We start from the raw sequence: 20959 nt of genomic DNA on the forward strand, positions 1-20959 counted from the left end.
TATATTTGTGTTGAGATTAGGGAGTAAGGAACAACTTTTAATTTATTAAGCGCCTTTATACTGAGAATTTTCTCTAAGAGCGTCTTTTTGTAAAAGGCAAGGTGTCCCGTATCGGTATCGGTTGGCGTAATGGTGTCCTTCGAAACCGATACGGATACGGGGGCGTAACGGCGACTTGGAGGACCAATTTATGCTCCAAATCAGCCTCAAATTCATGCAATTTATTGCCATTATCCTACTCATGAATTGGTGGACATTTATTGGATAGTGAATCATGGAAAAAATCAAAAGGCCCTATTTTAAAAAATAAATGTCCACAAATTAACAATTAAAACTATTCAAACAATTTGATTTTGGCAGAGTTTCTGCAGTCCATAATTTAATTGTAAATTTTAAGTTAATATATGTCTTGTGTACAATTTTTTAAGATTTTGGATTGTGAAGTGTAGCACACGTGTCAAAGCCCCCACCTTGATGATGTGCTAATCCACACCGTCCATCCAATTTACCAAATAATTTTAGGGCATGGCCCAAAAATGAGGCACATCTAAAGCTCGAGTAAAATTGAATAACCACCATTAAAAATTTATTGGGGCTACAAAAGTTTTAGATCGTGACATGTGTGTTTTCCCTTCATCTCGGTGTGACCCAATTAATAGGTTAGATTGAAAATAAACATTACCTATAACCGCTGCTATGGTGTGGTCCACTTGAGATTTGGATAGATGACGTGGCAAAATGGATGGACGACATGGATCCAAAACATCTGATCAGATTGGATGCAAAATAAACGTTACGGTGGGCTCCTTTAAATTTTCTTGATCTTTGGATATAATTCTTTTTTGGATAATGCCCTAAGGACCCACGTAAGATGTAACTTTGATCTCCTTCGAACCATTTGTACAACTCGAAAGGAGTGTCAACGCTCGTCTTTGAGCACTTTTCTTTAACTTTTTATCATCTAACTTCAACCCCAATCAAAAACTTCTCTCTTCTTCCTTTCCTATCCAAGACCATCCAAATCATCTTTTTCTTTAACTTTTTATCATCTAACTTCAGCCCCAATCAAAATCAACTATCGAGGACCCTAAAACCCTAGTTAACGACCCACGTGCAAGCCCCTATGTTGACTGTGCAAACAACCACTCAATCCTTTGATTTCCCCTTGCTTAGCCAATCAAAACCCCTTGATTCCTCATCCATGACCCTACCCTAAACCCTAGATCCCCAATTTCCTAATTTCCACAATTTCTAAAAACCCTAATTCCAATGAACCCTAATTTTCCAATTTTCATATTTTCTCCTTCCTAACCCTAATCATAAAACCTACAAGTCAGACCCTTGAGTGTGGAACATGCCTATACTAAATTGGAAGTTCTGTCCTTCCATCGGGCTTAGTTTTAATTGACTTATGCGATTTCTTAGCATGCGGGCATGTGATTTAGGTTAAATCAGATTTTATTTCCTATTGTTTACTCTTAATTACTTGGTGGGTTAGCATCTTTTGTTAATTGAATTACTTTATAGACTATTTCATAATCTCTACATTACATGCTAGCATTAAATTATATGTCCCGCATCAAATTTGGTATCAAATCCATATAGGTTTAGCATAGGATTTTTGTGGTGCACTTGAGTTAGAGTCACATCTAGGGTAGAACTTACATCTAGGGTTATTAGAGCATACATTGCACATAGAATCTAGGATCATATTGCAGATTTTTGTTTCTAGTTTGGAGTGCCACATTGCTAAATATTCAGTTAGCGTTTTCCACTTATACCATTGCTGAATTTTCTGCATAGTAATCTCAGGTTGTCACCTTGCTGAATTTTCAGTTCATAATTTTCATATCACACTCTTGCGGAATTTTCAGCTTGGTATACTCAGATTGCTATTCTGCTGAATTTTCAGTGTAGTATTTTAGGTTAACAGCTTGCTGAATTTTCAGATTAGTGTCTCAAGTGTGTCCAATTTGATCTCTAGGTTGGTTGTCTTTATCATAACATTACCCTAGGGATCTAGGTTCTCCCCTAAGAGTTACCTTATGTATGCCAACTCGTTTTGGACGTGGTTTTGGCCTACATCCCACTATGAATTTAGAACAAATTGTTGAGGCCCTTAACGCTATCAACAACCGTTTGACGGCAATTGAAGCGCACAATAGGACCACCACAACTCAATGGACCGTGACCAATGCACATGTCAATCAGCTTGAAGCCCCTTCAGAAGAACCCCAACACTGGGGAAGATGTCCAATCACAAGTCGGGGATCAAATTAGAGAAGTTGAGACTGTACCACTTGCGATTGTTAACCGCGCCTTAAGCCAGATTGTAGAAAGTGATGATTGATGCAGGAATTTAATTTTCCACACTTATGCCAAGTGTGGTGGCAAAAAATGCAAGGTGATCATTGATAGAGGCAGCTGCATCAATGTGGTCTTTGCTAGCACCATGGGCCGCTTAGGTATGCTAGTTGTTCCTTACCCTTAACCCTATCGAGTCTCATGAGTTGATGCGTTTTTTATTTTGGTTTCTCAGTGTTGTCCCATTCCCATCTAGTTTGGTTCTTATACAGATACACTATGGTTTTATGTTTTGCCTATGGATATAGGCCACATCATTTTGGGCAGGACTTGGTTGTATGAAAGAGACACATCATTATTCGGTCACTCAAATACATGTTCGTTTCTATATGAAGGCAAAAGGATTGTCTTGAAGCGTCTCAAACCCAAAAGCACCCCAGATAAGGAGGACATAAAGAAACGTGGTCATGAAGATATGACAAAACTCTAGCTTAAGTCTCTTCCTATAGTTAATGCCAAAGAGTCTGAAAGAGAGATTGATTTGACAATGTATGCCCACGTGGCAAGTGAGGTCACACCTAAGGTTATTATAAAGATGCCACCTGAGGTTACACTCGAGGGTAGGGTAGAGTTATCACTCGAGGTGAGTCCGGTATTGGAGGAGTCTAGTGTTGTTATTCCAAATGACATACCGGTTGAGCTTACACTCGTGCGGGACATTCATGCTTTTCTCTACCAAACCTTCGTCACAATCAAATGAGTCCTGGTGAGGAAGTGGATTTGGAAAGACAAGCAAATGAGCCTTGGACCCCTATAGATTGCATACACATATCACTGTTCCATAGGCCTTCAGAGTCTGCACATGCATCTACACGACATATGCATAACTTGCATGTGGAGATTAGAAAAAGAATCAATATAAGTAATGAAACATACAAAATAATTGTTGACTCACACCATACGTTTAAAGAGTTTGTTGTAGGTGATGAAGTCATGATTAGAATATGTTCAACGTGGTTTCCACATGGAACCACAAAAACATTACAAGCCCGTCATGATGGACCAAATAAAATCTTGAAAAGACTAGGTTTGAATACTTGATAAATCTTCCACCCAACATGGGTATCAGTTCCACACTTAATGTGGAAGATCTTGTACCACTTCATGAACCTTCCCATAACCCTCACATGAATTTTGATGATGATGCCCCTAACCTGTCGCATAACCCATGGCCATTACCTGACCCATCTTCTCAACCTTTACCAACCGTACCATCCATACCTACAAAAAGAGAGGAGACGAAGGATATCTTAGATGAAAAGCTTTATTTCGCTAGGGGCGAAATCTCCTCATTCGAGGGAAATTATGAGGACATCTGAGCACCATACCAGAGGAGGGCTGAGCCGGTCTCCTTATGACTAGACGGCCATTAAATGGGGCCCACTTGGACCAATTCACATTCCTAGCCACGTTGAAGACCCCACACTGGGAAGATGCACGTGGGTTGTATATAAGAGCTTGATGGACACATCGGACCGTTGGATTGGGTGACACGATGATCGGACCATTGGATCATCATCATCGGACATCTTGATCGTGGACCCTCATGGGCCACGAAATAGTTTAGTTATTTCGATTATTCAATGCTTGTTATTTTTGGTATACATTATATTTATGTTGAAATTAGGGAGTTAGGAACAACTTTTAATTTATTAAGCGTCTTTATGTTGAGAATCTTATCTGAGAGAGACTTTTTGTAAAAGGTCTTTTCTAAGACTATAAAAGAGAAAGATGGGTGTGTGAAGCTTTGTGTTTTCTCTTATTCATGTGATTTAAAGAATACTCCATGTGATTTGGAGCATGGATGTGGTGTGATTCAATTCCCCATGCAACGAAGGTGTGACCTATCACCTTCTTTCTTCCTTTCTATCCAAAAGTGATATTTTCCTAAAATCTTCATCTCTCTTCTTCCCTTCCTATCCAAGACCATCCAAATCATCTTTTTCTTCAACTTTTCATCATCTAACTTCAACCCCAACTGAAATCAACCATTGAGGACCCCAAAATACTAACCAAAGACCCAAATGTGTGGGCCCCTAGGCTGACCATGCAGACAACCGCTAAACCCTTTGATTTCCCCTTGCTTCCCCAATCAAAACCTATTGATTCCTCATCCATAACCCTACCCTAAACCCTAGATCCTCAATTTTCTATTTTTCCACATTTCTAAATCTCTAATTCCAAGATCTCCAATTCCCATGAACCCTAATTTTCCAATTTTCAGATTTTCTCCTTCCTAACCCTGATCATAAAACCTACAAGTCAGTCCCTTGAGTGTGGAATGTGCCTATGCTAAATTAGAAGTTCTATCCTTCCATCGGGGCTAGTTTTAATTGACTTATGTGATTTCTTAGCGTGCGGGCATGTGATTTAGGTTAAACCAGATTTTATTTCCTATTGTTTACTGCTAATTACTTGGTGAGATAGCATCTTTTGTTAATTGATTTACTTTATAGACTCTTTAATAATCTCCATGTTGCATGCTAGCTTTAAATCATGTGTATATATGTACAACTTCCATCTTATTCACAGCATCTAATCTTTGTCACAGTAGCATTCCAAAGCCCGAGTTAAAGAGGAAGGTCGGTATCCTGCGGACAACAAGTCACTTTTCCTAGTCTACAATTTAAAAGTTGAACCCAAATCACTAGGAGAAAAGCTAAGATTATGACAACATGATGATATAGATGTACATTACTAGTGAATTGCATGAACATTCAGGTCTATCGATAAAAGCTTGATTGTGATCCTATCAACCTAAAACTTGTGACTTATTACTACGACTTTCCTTCGATGTTGATGGAAATCGAAAAGAATTGGGTGATCGGATGATTGGATCACTTCAACTTGATTGAATATTCAAGGACATTGGAGGGCAAATGATGTCAGGTTAAACTGAAATTTGGAGGATAGTAGGGCCCTTCATAATGTATAAGGATCACGCCAAGTGAATCATTAGATACCCAAGATTACAATAACGTGTGTTTGAGGACAACTGTCAAGACTGAAAGTGCCCTTGTTTGTCAATATACATGAGTATTGAGTCTGTCAGTCAAGTGCACCCTAAGTTGAAGCCATCAAGTCCAAGACTCATCAAGATGAAGGCATACGATCATGCTTAACAGGTAAACTAAGCCTCATCAACCCAAAACAAACCCTGATAGGTATATGCCCCCATAAGAACCTAACTTACCCTAAACTTCTTAAAAATCTTCTGGTAAGTTTGTGTTGCTAGCACTTTGAGTATTGAAGAAAGTATAAAACAAACAGGTAAATCATATGCATGTCGATTGCATCGAGCTGCAATTGAGGACATCCTTCGATTCCATCGAACATTGTTCGATTGCATCGAATACATGTCCATATTGTCCAACCACAAAATGTTTCGATGACATTGAACAACATTCAATGCATCGACCTTGGGCTTACTTCTTTCAAAAATCCAAATATACTCTAAGTGTTCCTCAATGTAATCAAACCCTTTTCGATGGCATCAAGAGTAAGTTATCGATGGTATCGAAGACTGCTTAATAGCATCGAAACTAACTCCAGTTTGTCCAACAAGCTTTCCAGGAAAATCTAATTTTCTTCGAGCACATCAAAGACCCTTCGATGTCATTGAAATTCAAATCTCGATGACTCGAAGGTCTGATCGATGGCATCGAACGAGGGACAAAACTATCTAGCAACCTTCGTGTATTTTTTCAAAAAGAAATTCTAATGGCATTGAAACATCCCTTGATGGCATTGAAGCGCACGTCGATGACATCGAAGGATGCTTGATGAGATCGGACAGAATCAGTCCTACACCCAATTGAATATCTGGTGTAGGAAGTCGATGCAACCGAAGAAGGTTCGATGACATCGAAATTCAAATTTTGATAACATTGAATCACCTTCGATGGCATCGACAATGTCAGATTTCTATCCGTTTTTTTACTGTTGGGACTTCAACTTTATAAATACACATAGCTTGCTTCTTATAAATCGAGCTAGAATCTAAGAGTTTTAGAGAGTTGCTTCAAGAGTTAATACCCTCTTTCCTCATTCCCTCTTTCCCATTAGAGTTATTTATTCAATCTTTAGCATAAGCATTTACTCAACATCTTCATTGCTTGGATTGAATTATGAACTCTAGCATTCAATGAGTTTCCAACAGCACTCATCATAGGCAAATCTTTGTGTTGGAACTCTTGAATGCATAGCTCATGGGAATCTTCTCTATGTGTTTAAATCATATCATCTAAATAGAGAAGAACAACAAAACCCTAAACCTCACAACCTCGGAGCATTGATCGAAGCATCAAAAGCGGTTGCAGTTCGAGGGAGCTGAAGACTCTTCGTCAACATTGAAGATCTTCAGATTGTGCGAGAAAGGGGCTCACTCACTTATTTGTAAGTATAAAGAGTCCATTGAGTCTAAAGCCCTTTCCTTGTGTAGGATTGGGATTCAGAGTTTGAGTGACAAACTCACTAAGACCTCTTTGTAGGCCTTCGACGGGAGAATACGTTGTCCTTGTGTAGGATATGTTATCCTTGTGAAGGACGTGTTGCCTTGTGTAGGCATAGGTTGCCTTGTGTAGGCTCCTAGTTGTGTCCTTATATAGGACTTGTCGCCTTGTATGGGCACCTAAGGCAACCTTGTGTAGGTCCCTTAGTTAACCTTGTGTAGGTTGTGAAAGTTCATGGTTAACTTGATTTAAAACCATTGGATATTAAAATCCAGTACACTCTAGGAGAGAGTGCGTCCGCCAGGAGTGGAGTAGGCAAGTAGCCGAACCACTATATATGATTGTGTTTGGGATTGCTTTTTGTGCATTGATCTAATTATGCTTATGTCTATCAAATGATTATTATGATGCATGATTTAGTAAATGTATAAGTATTGATAGGAATCACATCCCACACACTATCACATACACTATCCTTATAGGCTTGTTCTTTATATGTAAATCTAGTGTAAGCCTATGTGTTTTGGACCCTCTATTGGCCTGGATGCCATAAAGTTACTTTGCCTTACTCATCTTGATTAAAGTTAGGCATTGGTTGTTGTGATAGGAAAATAATTTCTGAAAAGTCCTATTCACTCCCTCTAGGACATTTGGACGTACTTCCATACTTCAGTAATAGCGGTTCTACTGCAATTTCAAAGACCATTGTTATCATATTAAATTTAAACTAGAAGGGATAATCATGTAAATAAGTCATTTTTGACGGTAAATATCACATCAATCAGACCACTGGATATTACAACCAATGTTTTAAATATTGACGATATCGTACGATATATCCCATTATATATCTTGTATCCCACTTGTGCGATACAAAATGCATTGATAGTGCCGATATATCCAACATGCTCGATTTGGTGAGCATTTTCAATTTCCGATCCCTTTTTTTTGTTGAAATTATTTTAAATTAGTGTCAAATGGTTACAAATCAATTGGTTCTTCATGTTTTGCATGAAAAAACACAGAGTTGGAGCTTTGATTTCGATATCCACTAGTTCTTCACGTTCTCCATGTTCTTTTCAAAATTTTCCATCAGCCAGTTGTCAATTGAGACTAATTTCGAAGTATTTAGAAGTATTTGATGAAATGATCATCACATACACTCTAATTTCAAATTTTGAGTGTACGTGGTCCAATTTGGTAAAAATTGGAGAAATTTCAAAATTTTCCCAATTTCTCCTAAATTGCTTGCAATATTGCATTCCAAACAAGAAATCAAGCATGTATGAGGGTTGATCTAATGATTTGTTAACTCCTTGTCAATTTTCAGAAATTAAAAATTATTTTTAATTAAAAATTAATAAAATATTATTATTTTTTCAAAATTTCCCTTCAACCAACTATCAATTGAGACTAATTTCGAAGTATTTAAGAGCATTTGATGAAATGATCAGCACATACACTTTAAATGCTACGCATTCAATTTGAATATAGTTGCATTAGTTCAATCATACAGTGCATAGCTTAAGACCCTATACAAGGGAAACCTGTTATGTGCACCTCTTTTTTGAGATGTTATTATTTAAAGTGTATATTAAGGTCTTTTTTTAACAATCTCTGAAGTTTCATTAAAAAATTCAACCATTTTCCCAATGTTTCCTCATGTTTTCCAAATAGTGCGATAAATTACCTGATACAAACGATATATCCCATGCGATAACTGATACGTATCTGTATCCCAAGGATGTGATACGCAACGCGATACCGATATTTCGAACACAGTTTACATCTAGTTATCAACTGACGAATTTGACTATTAGATGCTTAATCTGATTGTTCAATGTTAAAATCCATTTTGTAACTTGGCAGTTGGATGTTTGACCAACTACGACACATTTAATCCATATATTTTTATTTCATACTTGGCTCCTTTTTTTCTTTTCAGACATTGAATTAGTTCTGATGTCCGTTATCATGAACCAATCAATGGATGTTTGATTTAGCCAGAGTTCTGGAGCTGTCCATCAGATATCAATATGACTATTGGATTGAAGATCGACCTTCAGATGTTTAATCCAATCACCAGTGAAGTAGTTCCTTTGGATATTCAACTAACTACCTTCTCTATGAGTGGCCATCCTAAATTCACTTGTGCACAATGAACAGGTAAAAACTCAGGTCACGGAGTTGGAAGTATGAGATGAAATGGTGCCCTGATACTCGATAAACGCCAGAAGAATAGATACACAAGTCGAATGCTTTCAACAAGTTAAGAAAGGAGCCATCAAGGAAGGCAATCTGATTCTTACAGTTAAGAGGACAGCAACCATCACATGACAATTGTGAAAAAGTATGAAGAGAACCAGGAGGACAATATGTTGTCCAACTCAGGAAGTGGTAGGGATCTGCCAACACCTCACAAACTCAAAAGGCTGCAGGATCTCCTTGTTAAATGGAACAAAACCTACTTCACAACTCCAGAAGAAATCTGAAATGTCCTCGCCAACTCAGAAGGTCAAAAATATAGATACAGTGGCATCCATGACAGAGAAAAATACAAGTCATTTAGCCAACAAATGAATAAAAAACTACGAAAAAAACTTGTAATGTGAATACTGTTAAGTATTTCCAGAACAACAAATTACTGAAGATCCTAGACAGCAGTGATGGAAAGCATCAATGTAATTAAAGAAAGAAAAGCTATACAAAATAATAATTGAAGAAAGCAATCCAAAGATTATTTAGAAAGGTAAAATAACTGGATAGATGTCATGTTTATTCTTCACATGTGGCAAGTTGCATCAATCATCTTTTATATTTAACTATTGTAGTACAAATGATTTTCTAACCTGATTCAAGAAATGTAAAAGGGAGTTTGTAATCCCAGAGGCATATATAGCCCAGCCCCAGTACACGCTTTCGCCTGTGCCCACATGGCTTATGTGTATGGCTTGAGTCTTGCACTTTAGGCATAATATGGCGGCTGAGCATACATGTGTGGGACCAAAAGCCTCAATAAACAAGCAAACTTGCAATGATAATTGAGCATGTTTCCACCTAAAGAGAACAGCCAAACTCCTTTATTTTCCTTCTTCGAGATTTGAAAATTGAGAAATTCATGCCACAAGTCAGCACCTAAACGAAGCATTCACTGCACCTAAAATTTCTAGAAGTGGGAAGTATTTGAAAATTCACCCAGAAGTGGATGCCCCAGGAAAGAAAGATGTATGCGTATCTGGTGAGGACGGCCCGATTGGATCTCCACCTATCATAATTCAGCAGAAAGCACAATTATTATGAATTTTATACATTGATATAGATGCAATGTATGTTATGGTAAAAATATGCTTTTGAAATAAACTGATTATTTACCAGCTCAAGCATGCGTCATCATTGCATAGATAACAAACACCAACTGTCTCTGGTGATATCAATGTGTAAGGTGTTTGAATACTTGTGTAAAGAAACGATTTGGATAGTCACATCACTGCCAGACTTCAAAGTCAACAAGCAACCCAATTCAATGCTTACAGCAACTTATTGTCCTACTTGGCCACTAGTTAGGTATAAAACATAACCTTGTTGATGTACAGGGAATGTGAAAATCATAAACTAAAACATTATTGCACTAAAAAAATAGAAAACAAAATCACGATTTTACAAAAAGACAGAAAAAAACGCATTGCAATGCTGCTTAGTTTAGTTAACTAGAAGTCCACCTCTTCCCTTTTAACATCATTAATATCAATGCTTTCTATTACAATTGCAGTATCAGAAAAGACTACACTTTGTAATTCTAGCCAAGGGATCATTCTCTGCATTCTTTTTTTCATTCATAGTATACTAAGGGTACAGTAACACAAATTCGAAACCAGAATTTAATCATTTATTTGTAGAGAAATCATATAATAACATATAATTGTATTTACAGTCTTGATTCAATCCTTCATCCATCAGTTTATTACATCACATCAACTTTTCACAAGCTCCTCATTCAGAATGAACTACATCACAACAATTTACTCATTCCTGTCCTTCATCTGCCTTGTTTTTATTATACCATTATAAAATCCTATACAAGTAAAATTCTAATATTTCAAAATATGATTACTTGATGTGTGATCTACAACAACTCAAATATGGTGGCCTAGAGGATCTAAATCGTTACCTAACATGGACATAAGGCTGAGGTAGTGATGCACCAGATGTATCGCACCTTTGGAATACGAAAACACATCGGGTATTGCAGGGGAAATATCGGATGTATCACATAATGTTTCACTATTTTGCAGAAACATTGGGAAATTGGTCGAATTTTTCAATGAAACTTCAGGGATGTTTGAAAAGACATCAAACATTGAAATCAAAAGATCACCAAAAAAAAAAAAAAAGTGCATATAATAGGTTTCCTTTGCATAGGGTCCTAAAGTATTCTGTGTGCGGAAGTGATGCAATTATATTCAAAATCAATTCATATCATTTATAAATCTAAGAAGACATGTATGAAAACATAAGCAATTTCCCCCGTTTTCCCCAAATCCCAAATTAGAGGTTGAAATCCATGATTGAGCATGCAAAATCATGAATTTCCATCTTACTTCTACTGATTCCAAGTGATTTACACACACAAGGAAAAAAAAAAAAAAAGACTCGTCATTTCAAAATCCAGCGTATTGCGTACCGATTACCAATCTTGATTTTCGCAAAAAAGTCCAGTTTCTCCTCCAAATAAGCAAAATGACTGGGTCGGGGATTCACCTAAGGAAGGGATTAGAAGTGGAAGAATTGAGAAAAAAATGTGAATTTATAGTTTTTTTTTTTAAAGAAAAAAGGGGAAGAATGGTAGATATTGTTGATGGTATCAATAATTTCGACGACATACAACCTTATATATGCCGATGATATTCTGAAAATATTGCATTGTGTCGACAGTAATGTCGATACAATGCGATATATCATGATATTATTGTCGATTCGCAGCAATGGACATCTTCCAGTGATGTTTCATATCATTGTAGTGCGATATTGATAATATCGGCCAATATATCATGATACTACTGTCAAATCCCTGAAATTGACATGTTATAATGGTATTTCATATTGTTGTGGTGTGATACCAATAATATCAGCCGATATTATTGATACCACAAACACTGATGATGCAATAAAGACATGGTCCAATAAACACATGTCAAAAGACCAAAAGATGGGGAGCAGAAAACTAAGAGACCAATGGTATGCTTTTATGGATGTACACCTGGGAAGGCATTCTTGTTGCACACAATTCTTAAGATGCTACACACTTTTTCTCATTGATGAATATAGCTCTGGTCTTGAAGTTCAAACAATGCTAGAATGACAAAAAAGACCCATTTGATAGTTTAGTTAGGTTCCCAGCAAGCCCAAATCACAAAATCCAGACATCAATAAAGTTGTGACCACAATATGATCAAAGAGTGACATAATAAAGTGAAACAAAGAGATAGGCGGTAATGTCGCCCATTAACGTTCCGAAAGAGTGTGGGGTCCACCAATGGTCATCATGTGGTTTTGGACTGATTTTCTTGTATGGGGTTGATACAGAGCCCTAGGAAAATTCTAGAATATTCCAAAAACAAGTTAACTTAAGAGTTCTTAGTTCTCTTCAGCAAAGGTTGTTTACGTTCTTTGAAATTTAGCTTGGGTAAGTTTTAGCCAATGTTTTAAATAATGTGTAGCGCGTAGCATGGCATTCACCCATCTATGTTTTAATTAAAATAATAGGAAAAATATGGTAAATAATAAAATTAAATATAAAAAATTGCAAAAATAGAAAACAATGACAACCACCATAGAGAGAAAAAAAAAACCTATCCAATCATCATGTGGGCCACACCATAGAAAACAATGCACCACGACTGTAGTGTCATGGCCCACATTATGGTATGGACAAGTTGGAAGCATGTGATACAAACATCACAGTAAGCACCCCAACAAATGGCAGTAGAACAACCTTATTCTACAAGGTTGAATAGGAACCAACCTCCCAAAAAGAAAATTATTAAAATATGCTTTAAAAAAAACCTTACGTCAATTAAAATCAAATATAACTCAATAATTGAGATTAAGAAATGTAGCTCTATATATCAACAAAAAATCCAAATCTATAGTGTTCGAAGTATCGATATCGCTACAAGTTTTGTTGGCCAGGGATATGGAAACAACATCGATATCGCCAATAATATCGCTGATAACCAGAAATGCAAGGAAACATGGCAAAAACGGTGAAATTTTCAACGAAACTTCAAGAGATGTTAAAATGTACATATTTGCATATTTAGAAATTAAAAAAAAAAAAAAAAATTGAAAAAAGAATGCATACATAACAAATTTCCATTTAATGGGGCCTTAAAAGCATGTGTTGTTGTAAGAAATCAATCCAACCTTCCCATCCGGCCTATTTAACCATCCAACCTTCCATCCGAACATCTATTGATATTGCAAAATATCAACAACACATGATATTTCACCAAGAAATCATCAACAATTGGAAAGAAATCATCAACATGATATTTCACCAAGAAATCATCAACGATTGTGTTCTCAATATCACAAATGTTGCGATATCGATAATATTGAGATATTATCAATATTATCAATGACAAATTGAACACTACATACAGCCATGTGCCCATAGAAAACAAAAAATAAATAAATTTTTGAAATAAATTTTTTTCTAATAAACAAAATTTTGATGATATCAATACGTTGGCGATATCATTGAAATATCGTTGATACATTTACGATACAAACATTACCTAGAAATTACATAGTCGAAAATATTGGTGATACATTGGCGATATTGATGCGTTGGCAATACAAGCGTCACCTAGAATTTACGTAGTTGAAAATATTGGTGATTACATTAGTGATATTGATACGTTGGCGATACTTAGCGATACATTGCTAATACCTAGAATTTATGATACTAACAGCATTATCGGTATCGTTACCAGTGTTATCGGTATTGTTGAGTTGGAGATAAAGATAATATCGGAGATAATTCAAACACTACAGCTCCACGGCCGTATAGACGTGACAATGGGGGAATCTAAAATTCCCCCTTATTTGGACTCCATTGCACCAAAATAAATAAATAAATAAATAAATAAATCCAAAGGATCTTTTCATAGGGTCAATCAATTCCTTATAGTTTTGTCTCAAACGGTTGTCCCAAATGATAAAATCTAATAGCTAACTTTCTTGGGGGGCCAAATAAAAGCTACACTTTGTTAGTTTTACACCATTTAAAATGGTTGTAAGTTCTTCAGTCGTAAACTTACTATACACTACTTTAGTGCCACGTGATTATTGGTGTGATTCTAGAGATATACTCCACCCACAAAAGGACCCACAATTTGGATGGTTTAGGTAGTTGCACTCAATGTTCGAAGTGTAGGTATCGTAATAAGTTTCGCTGACTGGAGATACGGAAACAATATCGTTATCATCGATAATATCACTAATTCCTGGAAACGTGGGGAAACATGAGGAAAATGATGGAATTTTTCAGTGTAACTTCAAGAGATGCTAAAATACACATATTTGCATATTTAAAAATCAAATAATAGTGAAAAAGATGCATATTTGCATATTTAGGGGCCAAATAATAGGTTTCCCTTTAATGGGGCCTAAAAGCATGTGTTATTGACATGGAAACATTGGGGAAACATGGGGAAAATAGTGGATCCATCCATTCACCCAACCATCCATCCATGCATGCACACACACATGCATGATCAATCCATCCATGCATACATGCCTGCACACGCACACACATACACATCCATCCATCCACCCATCCATGTATGCATACAAACATGCATTTCATCATATAGCCATGTGCCCATAAAGAAATTTAAAACGAAATTTTTTTAAATAAACAAATTTTTGGCGATATCATTGCATTGGCAATATTATCAAAATATTGTTGATACACTGGTGATGCAAGCGACAACTGGAATTTACACAGTTGAAAATATTGTCAATTTTTATACAAGAAGCACTTATAATTTACACACAAAAAAATATTGGCGATATATCATCGATACCTAGAATTTCCAATACTACCAGTGTTATCGATGTCGTTGAGCTGGAAATACGTATAATATCGCAGATATTTCAATAATATTGAGGATACTCCGAACAATGGTTACACTTTAGTGCCATGTATCAGGAGGATGAATCACCACCATTTTCAAATAGGTGTTGAACTGACATAACAACATGGTTTTTAAAAATAATAATAATAATAATTTAAAAAAAAAAAAAAAAAAAAACTTGAGATTTTAAAGCTTAAAACCCATGTACAACTTAGCATATGCTATTTACAATAAATGCTACGCAATGTATAGCCTGTGTTATGCACCAAATAGTGTATGCTACATGGGGTTTGTGCTATTTTCATGCGGTATGTAGAGCTATAGCAACACTATGGTATGTAGCATACTCTACGTGCTCGCTACGGATGCTCTATTTAAAACACTGGTTTCAGGAAAAATGAAGTTGTATGATATTATCAAAATTTACAACAATATAAAGTGCCTTCAGAGTTTTATGTGATCATCGTGTACCACTCAAACTGAAAGGGGAATTACATACGATGGCTATAGGGCCAGTGAAATGAGGATGTTAAGATGGATAAGTGGCAAGACAGCGAATGATAGAATTAGAAATGAAAGCATGCGAGGGAATTTAGGAGGAGCACCAATAGAGTGTGTTTGGATTGTGGGAAAAGAAAAGAATGGGTTGGAGTAATGATTATGCAATAATGGATTTCCATGAATTTAATGAGCACGAGTGAAACATGGAATTTATTTTTTGGTGACTTGTTTGAATAGCAAGTGGAAATCTTTTTCTTCTTTTTTTTTTTAGAGGGAGAGAGAGACCTGGCAATTTGTTATGGGGAAATTGACCGTTGGAAAACTATAACGATTGTTATTTGGAATCCACCCACTTACATGCTATCAAACAACACAAAAATGTTACATCGATAGAAAACATTCTCCTTCTTTCCTATTTTTCCATGGTTTTCCTCCTATACAAACATGTCCATAGGCAATAAAATGAGGGAAAGTAGACTTAGATGGTTTGGTCAAGTGCAACAGAGACCCAGAATTGTGCCAGTTCGAAGGACTAAGTTGGCACAAGTTGATGGCTCTGAAGGGCAAAGGGAAGGCCCAAAAGGATGTGGTGGAGGTAGTAAGAGAAGACTAGATGACCCATGGTCAAACTAAAGTTATGGCCCTTGATAGAGTGGAATGGTAGAAAAATATTCATGTAGCCATCCCCATTTAGTTGGGATAAGGATTATATGATCATGATCATGAGAAAGTGTAACACACACTGTCTCCCTCTATCCTTTTAGCTAAGAAATCAGAGAAGAAAAACAGAAAAGGGAGTTACAAAAGCAATATGATTAGGCCTTTACTAAACAGAGGAAAGAACGGGGGGAAAAGGACAAAGGATGATGGATGGTGGAGATAAAAATGGTTAGTGAGCCATATTGGTGGGCCCAAGGTTACCTGGATCATAGTCGATTGCTTTAATAGCATGGGAAAGGGTACATGTGAATAGAGGCTAGTGGTGGATGGATCTAGGTATTGACGAGAAATAAGAAAATGAAAAGGGGTAGAGAGAAAGCATGCAGGAGTCCCAATCCTAAGGTTAGTAGTGTTGTTTGTTGAGAGCTTCAAGGAATAGAGAAAAGCTGAGATCCAATACCATGTTGGAAGTTTGAGCTGCATGTTGCTGTTGTCTCTGAGAAGGTTGTCAGCCACGAACCCCTGTCCTTGGGTCAATGCCAAAGCTCTGACAATCAAGATAACCAAAGGCCAGCATGTTAGGAAGTTCGAGAAGGTCCAGGATGTGTCAATCTTAGTTCACTTATGGAGCAACCCGTATTGCGTGATCAAGCTTTTGTGAAATTTGACAGCATCAGAGGCACATAGAGCAGTTTCTTGCTTGAATGGCAGATGGATTGCAAAAAGAATGGTGAAGATTGGAATTGCTAAATATGGACAGAAAATCTGCATATGTCAGCAACGAAAGCTGGAGCTAATAATTTTCCTTCAAATAGCAATGTGAGAATGTTTAAGGGTCCAACTCTAGCAAATTGTGGATACAAGATCCCTTAATGGGTAGAATGGATCCCACACGATCTTTCATTGAGGGCATTTGGGAAGGAAACTGTATAGGGGGTAGCTGCATAGCATGGGTGAGGAATCCTATGCTGTTAAACAAGTAAGACTGGTACCTCAGGTCATAATGGAGATAGAAAAAAGCTTGCATGGTGCTTAGTAGCTCAAGTTGCTGAACAGAGTGTATGTTCAGAATGGCAGTGTTGGCTACGGTGGGGACATGACCTCCAATATCCATTCAGAGGCCGAATCAACTTGAGATGGATCGAACCTGCAAGAAAGAGATAAGCTGAAAATTATTACGAAGTTGAGATGCGCTGCCATGGCAAGGAAAGCAGACAGCCAAGTGCGTTGCCTTCTTTGACAGCACAATTAGGAGGTTGAGTCAATGGAGCATTCCAACCCTATTTGGGGAGCCAGGTGATCAGAGAGACTGTGCGGGATACGCATGGAAGCTTGGATGGAGGGAGTTCTCTAAATCAATTGGCTCTTGTATCAGATGAGTGGAAGAAACTGATGAAATCCAGTTTGCCAGGTTGAAGATGAGATTCACACTAGTGTAAATGCAGAAAATGGTGGATTTGTGGACCTCTGATGTATGTCACAGTGCTCGAGTGGTCGGTGAAGATGAAGGGGATGGGGATGGGAGAACATTAATAATGGAAGAAGCAAAGGGGTATGGCGGAAGCTCAAAAGGAAAGGGGATACTGATTGAAAAAGAGAGGGAAGGGCAGGAAGAACCAGGGAATACAGTACTTCCCATGGGTGCCGAAAGCACGTAAGGAGGCTACAAGACAAAGCATGAATATTCTGTTACAAACATTGAAGGGCTGCTGCTGGATCTGACGGTTAATAGGGGTGGAACCAGTTCAGAATTTTTTTAATAAAAATTTAATTATTAAGAAGCAGACACCGGGTACACTTGTCAAGAAAGGGTGTTGATAAGGTCAAATTCCCTGTTTGCATCCATCTCGGGGGAGTTCAGAAGATGATCAGATCTCCGTAAGCCATCTCGAGATTAAACCTCTAACTGCTCAAGATCCTGTGGTGGAGAAATTTGCGATAGATGGGCAGACTTGTGCTCCTCATAGCAGTTACACTTTAATTGTAAAAGACAGGAATGCAATCAGTGCATTAAGGTTGTTTCTCATTGGGACCTTGCATTAGGATCATGATAACCTCTTCACAAAATGAAATAAAAGACAACAAAGGAAACTGGAATAAGGAATTATTAACAAAAAACAGAAAAAAAAAAGAAAAGAAAAAAGTGGGTGGGATATCTACGTTTTGCCTCCTCCCTTATAAATAAAACTAATTTACTTGGATAACTTGATACAAAACCGTTGGATTCCTCTGATTGAAGAAGCCTTTAAAAAAATAATATATAATAAATAAATCCTCTGACTGAAGAATCCTTCCCTATCTCTTGCAAACTTGCGACTTCAGCTCTACAGAGTCTTTCTAAGAATGTAACTGAGTTGTCCCAAATGGTAAGGGTAACTCCTATTTTATAAGTGAAACTTCCCACCTCAATCACTACATGGCCAATCAGAACTTCCGAACAAAAGTCTGCCACTAGCTAAAAGAGAATCCTTAGTTGTTGTCCCAACCAACTCCATGTTTCACGAGGTTGAACTGCAGCTGACCACTTCCCGTTAGTTCTTAGCGAATGTGGCAACATCTTTTGCCAACTTAGCCCAATCTTCATTATCTTGTAATGATGCTTCGTGACAAAGCAAACCTCCATTTGTCACCATCTCATATTTATTACACACACTCATTGTTCCGAGTATCCACGATATTATTGATAATATCCCCGATATAATCTGTATCTCCAACTCCGCACTACTGAAAACATTGGTAGTATCAGAAATTCCAGGTATTGGCAACATATCACTAAGTATCACCAATGCATTGCCAATATTTTCGACATTGTAAATTCCAAGTGTCGCTTGTATCACCAATGTATCAATATCACCAAAAATCTGTTTATTATTAAAAAAAAAAAAATCATTTCATTTTTTTATGGGTGCATGGTTATATGATGAAATGCATGTATGCATGTGTGTATATGTATGCATGCATGGATGGATGGATGGTTGGATGGTTGGTCGGATGGATGGATGGATGGATGTGAGTGTGTGTGAGTATGCATGCACCCATGCATGAATGGATGCAGTGTTTTAAGTATCAACGATATCGGCTGATATATCCCACGATATATCTTGTATCCCACTTGTGCCATACGAAATGCACTAGTGGTATATATCATATATCTCACATGTTCAATCAGGTGAGCATTTTCGATTTTCCATCCATTTTTTCTGTAAATCAGTGTCAAATTGTTACAATCATGATTTTTCATGTTTTGCATGAAAAATCATGGATTGGGAGCTTCAATTTCGAGATTTAGAGGAGATGGGTCGAGTTGCGAAAATTTTTAAAGAAATTTTTTTTTTTCCTCAATTTCTCGTAAATCAATTGCAATCTGTGTCCAAACATAAAATCAAACATGTATGTAACCTGATCAGGTGATTCTTCTTTTGCTTGTGAATGTATTGCTTGTGTTTCCACACGTCTTCTTACATTTATAAATATATGAATAGAGTTTGAATATACTTGCATCAATTTAGTTAGACAGCACATAGATTAGGACCCCATACAAAGAAAACCTATTATGTGCACTTGTTTTTGTAATGTTTTGATTTATAAGTGTGTATTATTGTCTTTTTTAACAATCACTGAAGTTTCATTAAAAAACTCGACCAATTTCCCCATGTTTCCAACAACAACGATACATTATGCGATACAACCCGATACAACCGATATATCCTATGCGATAACCGATACGTATCCATATCCCAAGGGTGCGATACATAACGCGATAGCGATATTTTGAACATTGGATGGATGGATGAATCATGCATGTGCATATATATATATATATATATATATATATATATATTTGTCAATATATGTATGTATGTATGTATGTATGCATTCATGGATGGATGGATGGATCATGCAAGTGTGTTTGCATGCTTGGATGGATGGATCCACCATTTTCCCCATGTTTCCCTAATGTTTTCCTGAGTTAGTGATAAATTCTTTTAGGCCCCCATTAAAAGGAAACTTATTATTTGATTCCTAAATAGGCAAATATGCATCTTTTGCGCTGTTATTTTATTCTTATATATGTAAATATGTGTATTTAGCATCTCTTGAAGCATCATTCAAAATTCCACCATTTCCTGTTTCCCTAAGTCCACATTACATACTTTTAGACCTCCATTAAAGAGAAACTTATTATGTATGCATCTTTTTTGCAATTTTTTTATTTCTAAATATGCAAATATGTGTATTTTAGCATCTCTTTTAAGTTTCATTGAGAAATACCACCATTTCCCTCATGTTCCCGAATGTTTCACTCAGTTAACGTTACATTTTCGGGTATCAGCAATATTGATACATGTTTTCAGATCCAAAACTAGCAATATATGTGACGATACCGACACTTTGAACAATGCATACATTTCCCTCCCATTTCTCACCAGGTTGTCAATAGATAGCCTTCCTTGCTGTTGCATCTTTAAAATTTATTTTAAAAAATAAAAAAAAATAAAAAAATAAAAAAAAAAACCAAAGAAAAAAGAAGTTAAAAGTACAAATTTATACACCAGTGCTCATCGAACAATTTCTTCATTGGACCCGCCATGTCAATGAATAAATCATATCTCCATATTATCAAGAAACACCAAAACATTCTCATAAAAAAGACTCCTGGCATCAAATATTTCAATACATGACACGAGCAGTTCACCTATATATAGCAAGAGCCAATCACGTTTGTCTATGATAATCCATTTTCACTTTTGGCATTAATGATTCAGTTGTGCTGACAACTTATAAAGCTTATAACTGCAAAGCAAACATTATGATGATAACCTATATAACTATAACTGCAAA

At 36.7% G+C, this 20959-nt stretch overlaps 1 protein-coding gene across 13 annotated transcripts in view; it reads right to left on the bottom strand.

The window, feature by feature from the left end:
- Positions 1–20959, bottom strand: part of LOC131253194 (RNA pseudouridine synthase 5) — a 101200-nt gene that overhangs the window by 43370 nt on the left and 36871 nt on the right. For all 13 annotated transcript variants that reach the window (XM_058254080.1, XM_058254085.1, XM_058254082.1 and 10 more), the window contains one exon: positions 10011–10080. In XM_058254080.1, coding sequence (XP_058110063.1) covers positions 10011–10080 — 70 coding nt within the window. The remainder of the gene's footprint in view (positions 1–10010; positions 10081–20959) is intronic.

The sequence above is a fragment of the Magnolia sinica genome, chromosome 8, assembly GCF_029962835.1.
Source record: "Magnolia sinica isolate HGM2019 chromosome 8, MsV1, whole genome shotgun sequence".
NCBI lineage: Eukaryota > Viridiplantae > Streptophyta > Magnoliopsida > Magnoliales > Magnoliaceae > Magnolia > Magnolia sinica.